Below are 10,538 nucleotides of genomic sequence, written 5' to 3' on the forward strand. Positions count from 1 at the left end.
CAGTCAGGGATCGTAATGTCAGCATGTACGATGGAGAATGTACAACAAGCTGTGGTTGTCAGATTCTAAATGATGGACCCATGAGCAAAACTCTCTTTCGAAAACAAACACATTTATTGGCTTATATTACAAAAACTTACATGGGCAGACAGAGGAACACGGGGGTTCAAATACACAAATGAACACAATGACAGGACCGGATCATACTAACAAGACAATAACTGGGAACAGGTGTGAGCAGAAACAAGACAGGAAGTGCAGACCAACTAAGGGAAAGGGCGGAAACAAGGACAGATGACAGACAGGTGAACACAGAGCACATGAGAAGATCAAAAGAGAACAAACACAAAACAATACACAAAATGGCCACCAGGATCTGGGCCACTCAATCTGGCCCAGATCCTGACAGTGGTTGAGAAGGTTACAGTGACAGGAAGTTTATGATTTTTGGTTTGTGTGATGATGCATGTGTATTTTTTTTTTCCTTTTGTGAGAGGCAGTAAATTAAATGTCATTTTTTATTATTATTTGGAATGATGACAGAATATGCTTTAAGTGAGTCTCATTTATATACAGTATACACATAACATATATATGTATATCGCTTTGGACAAAGGCGTCTGCTAAATAACCATAGCCATAGCCATAGCCATAGCCATATATATATATGTGTGAAGCAAACCCCGTCGACCGACGCACCCCTGGGTAACATAACTGGAAAGTAAAGACATTCAGCCTACCATTTTTCTTTCCCAGTTACAATTAGGGTTAAATCACTACAAAATATGAAAATACACAAGTTATTGTAAAGATTTTACATAAAGGTTATTTACGAGGTACTGTAATTTCATATCTCGATATTCATGCCAGATATCTCGATATCGATACGATACAATATGACTACAGGTTCGGTTTTCAGAAAAATAAAAACTAAATACAAAAAGGTTATTGATGAGAGCTCACTGCCAGTCATCAACATTAACATAAAGTCACAAATCAATAAATAAAATGTCCCCCATGTCTAATCGGAGTCTTCACTGCTGTTACTGCAGTAGGAGCTGTCACAGCTGGTGTCGGTGGTGGAGAGGACGGAGTCCCCCGTAGTGTTGAGCTTGGGCACCCAGTGGCGTGGCACCAGGAAGTTGGCCAGGTTACACAGGTCCACAAACACCTTGTAACGGTCGCTGGGGAGAACAACACCGCAACAAAGCTCTTTAAAGGTGATCTAATCGATGTTACGCAGTTTCTAAGCTAAAATATTTGTTGTCACATACAGTAAACATCTCCTCACCATCTGTTAGCTGCCTGTCTCCTAAATACACTGTAACCCCACCCCCCCCCCCCCCCCCCCCCAAAAAAAAAAAAAAACCCCGCAGTCTCTGTGGACAAAAACCGACAACAAAAACAACCCAGTCCAGCCTGGACCATGAAACATAACAAACTATTCCAGCTCTCCGACGAGACGTGCGTTCAGGAGAGTTTCAGTTGCAGAAGTGGGGGGGGGGGGGGCAGAGCTACAGTAGCTCTCTGTTTTGTTTGAACGTCAACAGAAGTGACATTACCCAACGTCGCTTAGAGCGCCTTTAAGTAAGACAGAAATCCAAATGACTTTTTCTTGGGTCTTGGGTCTAATCTCATTAGTGATATATTCTATAAGTTTGTCTCTATGCGTTTAAATCACAATCACACACAAAACACAAATATATGAGGGAAGATACACACACATACAAAAATAATATACTACATGATATACTACAAAATGTACAGATGTGTGTCGCCAGACACAACTGATGGCTGTGATCAATGTGGTGTAGTGCTGTGTACTGTAGCAGGACGGCCATTTTGACCAGGCTGGGCTTACCTTATGGTGGAACGCAAGTAATGGTACCCTGAGGATCCACCTGTTCCCATCTTACTGCCAATCATCCTGTGCACCATGCACACGTGGCTGTCTGGAAGATGGAAGCATTGGTCTTGGTTTTGATGAGTCATTCATTTTTTTCACTGAGAGAGCAAACTCTAGCTTCTGCCATCAGGATTAATCCAACACACACTGACTCGTCTGAGACACCTACATCTCCATTTGGACATCAGGGCGTCAATGTCCATCAGGGAGGTCAGCAGCTGGAACGGCACCTGGAAGCGAGGCTCCTCTCTGTCAGAACAGACCACAGGTGAGTGTTGAGCAGGTGGACATTCAACAGGTGGAACATTGAGGTGAGTCGACACATTAAACGTGAGAAGGTGAGTGAGAGGACAGGTGATGTGGGAAGTGGGAAATGTGAATGGAGAGGTGGACAGTGAGTGACAGAACATCTCACCTGTAGAAGTAGATCATGAGCGCGCCCTGCAAAGCTTTATATGAGAGCCGTCGCTCACCTAAGGACAGCAAAGACAGTAGAAAGAAAATACTGTATGTGGCATTCTATTTGGATCAGCTTGTTGGGAATTTTGTACATTTAAACAAACAAATATGGAGATAAAACTGGATTGGATTGAATACTGGTCAACAAGACATTGAGGGGTGTTCAACTCTTACAGAGCGAGTAGCTAAATTCTGGTGTAGGTATGAAGTGTGTCGTTGTGTTTGGGTGTCGGTCGGTGTGTGTGCGTGTCTGTGTGTGTGTGAGGATCATCCTCACCTTTTCTCATCAGGTCTTCATGTCTTTGTCCATCAAACAGGGAGGCAAACAGGTCTCTCTGCTTGATGAAATCCTCCATCTGCTCATCTTTGTCCTCTGACTCTGGTCTCATCTGTCCAATTAGAATAATAAGTTGACTGCATGCTAACCTACACACTTTTAGGGCAAGATAACATACGTACAGTATGCCACTGTTTCCATGGCCCTAACATCTGATTACACAGTCTGAATGAATGTAACTCACAATAAATGAATAAATGATTGGAATTAATGAATGACTGGAATAAATGAATGAATAAATTACTATCCCAAATGTTGTAGCACTGTATTGTTGACTGCATAATCATGATTTGAATCCATGATTATCAGAGTTGATATATTGTATGTTTCAGGAGGTTATCAACAAACCTCTAGTTTCTGTCTTCCCCCCTTAAGTTCCTCAGTGATGTTGGCCTCCAGTTTCCCCCAGAAGTTGAATCCTTTCTCCTCAAGGCCAGGGGTACGTTCCAGCCATTGCTACAGAGCACACAAAAGGCAGGATATATACGTTTCATAAACCATACCCTCAGGCAATACCTGATACTGGAGAACATACATTATGCGTCCATGTGTATCACTGTATCCATATCATTACCTATAATTGGCAATGATTGTTTTTTTTGTATCATGTGTTTGTTCTATGTTTACATTGTTCCTGTCTGATGTGATGTGTAGGGTGGCGCTGTATGAGTCATCACCTCCACCACCCGCAGCAGCGTGGGCTCCTGCTCAGAGCGGAGGAGCATCTCTCTCTCCTGGCCATGGAAGTTCTCCCGGTAGTGCTGCCGGTTGTAGGGAACCCGCCGCTCATTGGGAACGCCGAACTTGTTCTCCAGGAGACGGAACTGCAAGCTTTGGAAGCCAGAGGCTGGAACCAAGTACCCCCTGGTGTAGGGCCCCCGCATGTACAGTGTGTACACACACACACACACACACACACACACACACACACACACACCAATTTAAGTACAGTATGTTACAGATGTGTGCACTTGAATTCATATTGGCATAAAGACACAAATTATGGAATGAAAATATCGGAATGTGCTCACAAACTAGGTTCCATAACTTGGCAAACAAATAAACAAATAATGAAAGAGTATCATCTGCTGACCTGAAGTCAAAGAAGTCCGAAGCACTCATCGTCTCCAGAATAGAAAACTGGTCCACCAGGAGTCTGAAGATTGTGATGATTCTGTGAGTGCGTGTGGTCACCTTCAACATGTTACGTCCATTTTGCACCTGAAGTCAAGTGAAACATCAGGACATCCACTGAAACATTGTTCTCCAATGACATTATACCAGTAAGTACTGGTTTAGACATATTTAGTGGTATTTATTTTAAATTGTATTATGGCCTTCACTTTCAAACACAAATTCTCAATTTGTTGAAAAACTATTTCTCAATGAATAATGACTGGTGGAAGCCTAAGGAAATATCTAGAAATATTTGTCCAGCTAAGCCACTGCAATGCACACAGACTTTTTAATAAGACTTACGTCTCCACTTATGAAGATATCCCTCACTGAATCCAGCTCCCATAAGATCTGCTTAAACCACAACTCATATGCTTCACCCAAGAAAAGAAGAATAAGCAGTTACTGTAAACATGATGACTCTTAACCCTATAACTACATAACAGGATGTTCTGCTGTTATTTGATTGCAAGGTGAAATAGCCAACAGAGATGATCAATACAAATATGGAGAATGTGCTTCATGATAAGAAATGAGAACTGTGTTGGTTCAGACATATTTACCTTGGTGGGTTATTATGAATAGGTGCTCATCATGAATCTTATTGCCTTTCAATTCACTTTGAAGAGATTGAGCAGCCACAATCTTATCCAGCTGGAGGGGAAACAGCAGTACACATTTAGTTTTGTAGTAGTCTAGTTTGGTAACTGGGCTTGTTAAATGCCTTTGAGAGCAGAAGTCCCATTCAAACTGGGATACATTGGAATACATTGTAGTAGACAGTCTTGAAAGTATGTGAGCTTGTCTTGTGGTTTTTTGTGTGTGTGTGTGTGTGTGTGTGTGTGTGTGTGTGTGTGCGTGCGTGCGTGCGTGTGTGATGTATAGTACCTGCAGGTATTCTCCATAGTGTGTGTGTGTGCGTGCGTGCGTGCGTGCGTGTGTGTGTGTGTGATGTATAGTACCTGCAGGTATTCTCTATAGATGATCCCTCCTTTACTGGCTTTGTTGGTTCCCTCCTGAGAGTCATCCCTCTCCTCATCGTTGGTCTCTCTGAATGGACAGCCAGTACACACACACACACACACACACACACACACACACACACACACACACAGAGAGACAGACACACACACACACACACACACACACACACACACACATACATCAGTGACAAATGACAGACAGGTAGGAAAAGGCGTGAGCAGGGGTCAGACCCCTCACAGTACTTACAGGACTCTCTTCTGGAAGTACGGACATCCACTCATGGTTCTGCTGGACAGGGTCACACAAACAGTGATTTCTCTCTCTCTATCTCTGTATCACCCTCTTATTTATACTTTCTCTTTATCTCTCTCTTTATCCCTCTAATTTGGTTCCTTGTCCTTCTACCTCTCACTTTTTTTAATCTCTCTCTATCCTCTTCTCGCTTGATCTCTATCTCTCCCTTACTCTGTATTCTTCTCACACAAATGAACTCTCCCTTTACTCTTGTCAAGTCAAACTATAATGCATGGATGCAAACGGTATGTTTTATAGGCTTCCCTCCTCTGGTCATCAGCCAGTCATTTAGTTTCATCACCGATTACATCCCTGGTGTTCAATTCTCTGTCTCTGGAATGTGTAAAACACATACAGTCTGTACCCTGTAAAAAAAATGTTGGTTGAGTTGGAGTGCTGCCTGGAACAATGTCACAAAGTGACCCATTGACACAATACGTCAACTGGAGATATGTGTCAGTGGGTCACTTTTCATTTTGTCCTTAAAATGACGAGACATTGGGTAATTGTTATTTTTGGTCTGTTGGCTGCATCATGTTTTGTCTGATTGTGGCTACCTTTGTTTGCCATTGGTTAATTGATGATCCAATGTTTCACACCTGTTCATCCATTGATACAGTCTGTACTTTGTTTGTACTGTACCTTGCCAACTGTAGCAGTCGGATCTTCTGGTCAGGTCGGGTCAAGACAATTGGTCCATTGGTCAAAGCAGGAGGGAATGGAGTGAATCCTAAATATTAGATGCATTCAATTTTGTGCCACCATAAATTATGACTAATGATGTGACTTGATGCTGTGAATAATTTTGCCCTATTAAAAAGCAGTAATAAATAAGGCCCAAAACAAGACTACTCCTGGAAGTTGACATATTTGGATGCAGAAAGTATTTATTTAGCCATGTAACCCTGATGAAAACAACAGAAACTAAACATCTGAGATGTCCCAGACAAACTTTAGGCCATAATTATAATATATAATATAGCCTAGCTTACCCACCCAGGACATAAATGGTTAGGCTAGACAGTCATCACCACCATGGACTGAACGGTTTGAAATACAGAAGAAGAAACATTGTTTCCCTCTACCTTTCAGACAATATAAGTTGGTAACAAAGGCTGTTACAGCTACTCAAAAGTCATATTTGTTATAATGCCATTAATATTATTCTACCTACACTTTCACTAAATGGCGTTCCTATTGCTGACAAGAAGTGCAGTAGCCTAACAAACATATTCGAGTTATGCTTCAGGAAAGAGATAAGATCTCTCCTAGAGGCAAGTTCTTCTGGGATACGATAATTGGGCCCATTAAGTAGCGCACTTCCCTTCAACTCCCCACAATAAGTAATAAAGTCAAAGAAGTGCACTTTCTATCTTGTTTCTAAATATTGAGGATATGTACTTTTAGTAAGGCTCATAGTGAAACTTTGACACATTTGTTTTACAGTTGCCCAATCACTATGTCTTTAATAGAGTTAAAAAAAAAAAAAAAATGAAATACAGAAGAAGAATGGATTTGCACAATATATCTGACGTGTGTCGCGTGTGGCAGAGTGTCAGATCAATACTGAAAGCGTGAGATGCGTGGGGATGGCAACCCTGAATCATGATCACGCGGACTATATGCCGTAATCTAGGCTAGTCTTCAACAGAAAGTGGACGATTTGAACAAAAAAGAAGAAGAATGTTTTGGGCGTGTTATTTCTTGTGTGTGAGAGATACGTGAGATACGTGAGACTGGCAGCCCTGCATCATGGTAGTGTTCTACTACTTCCAGTTTCACATTGCCTACAGTAGGCTAAGCGATGGTTCAAGAGTGCATGTCTCACCACCAGCGTCATAAATTTGATTTGCACAATATTTTAACCCCTTCTGTGACACATCTTAATCTTAAACCTTAATCTTAAGTGCCCTCAATCACTTCTGTTAATCATCCCTGATATCTCAAATAACACTGGTCACACTAATCATGCTTTGTTATTGGCATATTTTATCCACAGCAAGATATCTTAAATCTATTGAGGGCTATGTCATATTTTTTAAGCCTCCATCTGCCCATTTATTTCCACAAAATTCAGCAGAAGTAATAATTTAAGGGGTTGGATATTTTACACAAGACTGGTATTGTTTTCCAGTGCGATCAATGAATTAATTGTACATTTTGAAGAAACTTCTACAGTACATTTTACTTGATTTTTTAAAATATAAATCAAGGACTATACATCGTAAAAGAGACATTTTTAAAATCAGGGTTTGGGTCAGGACATTTTTCAACCAGGTGGAGACCACGGAGGAGATCCACCAGCCTGACGTCAAGGAGGTGTACTGTACTACGTCAAGAGATAAGACCCAGACAATCCAGACCAACTTCCTTAAAGCCACCAACAGCACCACACCCAGTCCTCGTCCAGCACGCAGTCCGCCGTCACATCCCAGACAGCCATTAGCCCCAAGCAGACTGCTGCATTGGCCTATAGCTCCTCTGACGCAACGATGTGGACTGATGGTGTTGCCCGCCTTCTGTTGTTTAAATCATCAATGTACTTTTTATTGTCTTTTGATGATGTGGTGAACTACTGCATAGCCTGGTGCTTTTATCAAAAACTGTAATTGAAATTATAAGCAGTTGAGGTAGAAATGCTATACTGAGAGAATTTGGCATGTATTGGAAAAAGTTATTTAGAAGGAAACAGAAATGAATTTCAGTCAGGGATCGTAATGTCAGCATGTACGATGGAGAATGTACAACAAGCTGTGGTTGTCAGATTCTAAATGATGGACCCATGAGCAAAACTCTCTTTCGAAAACAAACACATTTATTGGCTTATATTACAAAAACTTACATGGGCAGACAGAGGAACACGGGGGTTCAAATACACAAATTAACACAATGACAGGACCGGATCATACTAACAAGACAATAACTGGGAACAGGTGTGAGCAGAAACAAGACAGGAAGTGCAGACCAACTAAGGGAAAGGGCGGAAACAAGGACAGATGACAGACAGGTGAACACAGAGCACATGAGAAGATCAAAAGAGAACAAACACAAAACAATACACAAAATGGCCACCAGGATCTGGGCCACTCAATCTGGCCCAGATCCTGACAGTGGTTGAGAAGGTTACAGTAACAGGAAGTTTATGATTTTTGGTTTGTGTGATGATGCATGCGTATTTTTTTTTTCCTTTTGTGAGAGGCAGTAAATTAAATGTCATTTTTTATTATTATTTGGAATGATGACAGAATATGCTTTAAGTGAGTCTCATTTATATATACACATAACATATATATGTATATATATATATATATATATATATGTGAAGCAAACCCCGTCGACCGACGCACCCCTGGGTAACATAACTGGAAAGTAAAGACATTCAGCCTACCATTTTTCTTTCCCAGTTACAATTAGGGTTAAATCACTACAAAATATGAAAATACACAAGTTATTGTAAAGATTTTACACAGAGGTTATTTACGAGGTACTGTAATTTCATATCTCGATATTCATGCCAGATATCTCGATATCGATACGATACAATATGACTACAGGTTCGGTTTTCAGAAAAATAAAAACTAAATACAAAAAGGTTATTGATGAGAGCTCACTGCCAGTCATCAACATTAACATAAAGTCACAAATCAATAAATAAAATGTCCCCCATGTCTAATCGGAGTCTTCACTGCTGTTACTGCAGTAGGAGCTGTCACAGCTGGTGTCGGTGGTGGAGAGGACGGAGTCCCCCGTAGTGTTGAGCTTGGGCACCCAGTGGCGTGGCACCAGGAAGTTGGCCAGGTTACACAGGTCCACAAACACCTTGTAACGGTCGCTGGGGAGAACAACACCGCAACAAATCTCTTTAAAGGTGATCTAATCGATGTTACGCAGTTTCTAAGCTAAAATATTTGTTGTCACATACAGTAAACATCTCCTCACCATCTGTTAGCTGCCTGTCTCCTAAATACACTGTAACCCCCCCCCCCCCCCCCCCCCCCCAGAGGGGGCAGAGCTACAGTAGCTCTCTGTTTTGTTTGAACGTCAAGAGCGCCTTTAAGTAAGACAGAAATCCAAATGACTTTTTCTTGGGTCTTGGGTCTAATCTCATTAGTGATATATTCTATAAGTTTGTCTCTATGCGTTTAAATCACAATCACACACAAAACACAAATATATGAGGGAAGATACACACACATACAAAAATAATATACTACATGATATACTACAAAATGTACAGATGTGTGTCGCCAGACACAACTGATGGCTGTGATCAATGTGGTGTAGTGCTGTGTACTGTAGCAGGACGGCCATTTTGACCAGGCTGGGCTTACCTTATGGTGGAACGCAAGTAATGGTACCCTGAGGATCCACCTGTTCCCATCTTACTGCCAATCATCCTGTGCACCATGCACACGTGGCTGTCTGGAAGATGGAAGCATTGGTCTTGATTTTGATGAGTCATTCATTTTTTTCACTGAGAGAGCAAACTCTAGCTTCTGCCATCAGGATTAATCCAACACACACTGACTCGTCTGAGACACCTACATCTCCATTTGGACATCAGGGCGTCAATGTCCATCAGGGAGGTCAGCAGCTGGAACGGCACCTGGAAGCGAGGCTCCTCTCTGTCAGAACAGACCACAGGTGAGTGTTGAGCAGGTGGACATTCAACAGGTGGAACATTGAGGTGAGTCGACACATTAAACGTGAGAAGGTGAGTGAGAGGACAGGTGATGTGGGAAGTGGGAAATGTGAATGGAGAGGTGGACAGTGAGTGACAGAACATCTCACCTGTAGAAATAGATCATGAGAGCGCCCTGCAAAGCTTTATATGAGAGCCGTCGCTCACCTAAGGACAGCAAAGACAGTAGAAAGAAAATACTGTATGTGGCATTCTATTTGGATCAGCTTGTTGGGATTTTTGTACATTTAAAAAACAAATATGGAGATAAAACCGGATTGGATTGAATATGGTCAACAAGACATTGAGGGGTGTTCAACTCTTACAGAGTGAGTAGCTAAATTCTGGTGTAGGTATTAAGTGTGTCTGTGTGTTTGGGTGTCGGTTTGTGTGTGTGTGTGTGTGTGTGATGATCATCCTCACCTTTTCTCATCAGGTCTTCATGTCTTTGTTCATCAAACAGGGATGTAAACAGGTCTCTCTGCTTGATGAAATCCTCCATCTGCTCATCTTTGTCTTCTGACTCTGGTCTCATCTGTCCAATCAGAATAATACGTTGACTGCATGCTAACCTACACTTTTGGGGCAAGATAACACACATTACAGTATGCCACTCTTTCCATGGCCCTAACATTTGATTACACAGTCTGAATGAATGTAACTCACACTAAATGAATGAATGATTGGAATTAATGAATGAC

The 10,538-nt window shown here is 41.6% G+C and overlaps 2 protein-coding genes across 2 annotated transcripts in view; both read right to left on the reverse strand.

Moving 5' to 3' along the window:
- Positions 1-757: 757 nt before the first annotated feature.
- LOC134070398 (tryptophan 2,3-dioxygenase A-like) lies at positions 758-5,143 on the reverse strand. The gene is made up of 12 exons (XM_062526742.1): positions 5,109-5,143; positions 4,841-4,928; positions 4,442-4,532; positions 4,182-4,252; positions 3,796-3,923; positions 3,380-3,566; positions 3,051-3,158; positions 2,643-2,754; positions 2,322-2,379; positions 2,076-2,155; positions 1,862-1,952; positions 758-1,184 (listed from the first exon to the last, which is right to left on the reverse strand). Exons 1-12 carry the CDS (start codon positions 5,141-5,143, stop codon positions 1,022-1,024), a joined length of 1,212 nt encoding a protein of 403 aa, XP_062382726.1. The 3' UTR covers positions 758-1,021.
- Positions 5,144-7,985: 2,842 nt separating this feature from the next.
- LOC134070497 (tryptophan 2,3-dioxygenase A-like) overlaps positions 7,986-10,538 on the reverse strand; it is a 5,411-nt gene continuing 2,858 nt past the window's right edge. Inside the window, exons 8-12 of the mRNA XM_062526883.1 lie at positions 10,261-10,372; positions 9,948-10,005; positions 9,702-9,781; positions 9,488-9,578; positions 7,986-8,988 (exon numbers count right to left, since the gene is read on the reverse strand). Coding sequence (XP_062382867.1) covers positions 8,826-8,988; positions 9,488-9,578; positions 9,702-9,781; positions 9,948-10,005; positions 10,261-10,372 — 504 coding nt within the window. The 3' untranslated portion in view covers positions 7,986-8,825. The remainder of the gene's footprint in view (positions 8,989-9,487; positions 9,579-9,701; positions 9,782-9,947; positions 10,006-10,260; positions 10,373-10,538) is intronic.

The sequence above is a fragment of the Sardina pilchardus genome, chromosome 22 (genome assembly GCF_963854185.1).
Source record: "Sardina pilchardus chromosome 22, fSarPil1.1, whole genome shotgun sequence".
Lineage (NCBI taxonomy): Eukaryota > Metazoa > Chordata > Actinopteri > Clupeiformes > Clupeidae > Sardina > Sardina pilchardus.

Coding starts and splice junctions, on each gene's coding strand:
- LOC134070398 (XM_062526742.1), bottom strand. CDS start 5,143: ATGAGTGGATGTCCGTACTTCCAGAAGAGAGTCCT. Junction 3,159..3,379: donor CGCTGCTGCGGGTGGTGGAG/GTGATGACTCAT, acceptor TGTGCTCTGTAG/CAATGGCTGGAACGTACCCC. Junction 2,380..2,642: donor TGAAGACCTGATGAGAAAAG/GTGAGGATGATC, acceptor TGCTGTCCTTAG/GTGAGCGACGGCTCTCATAT.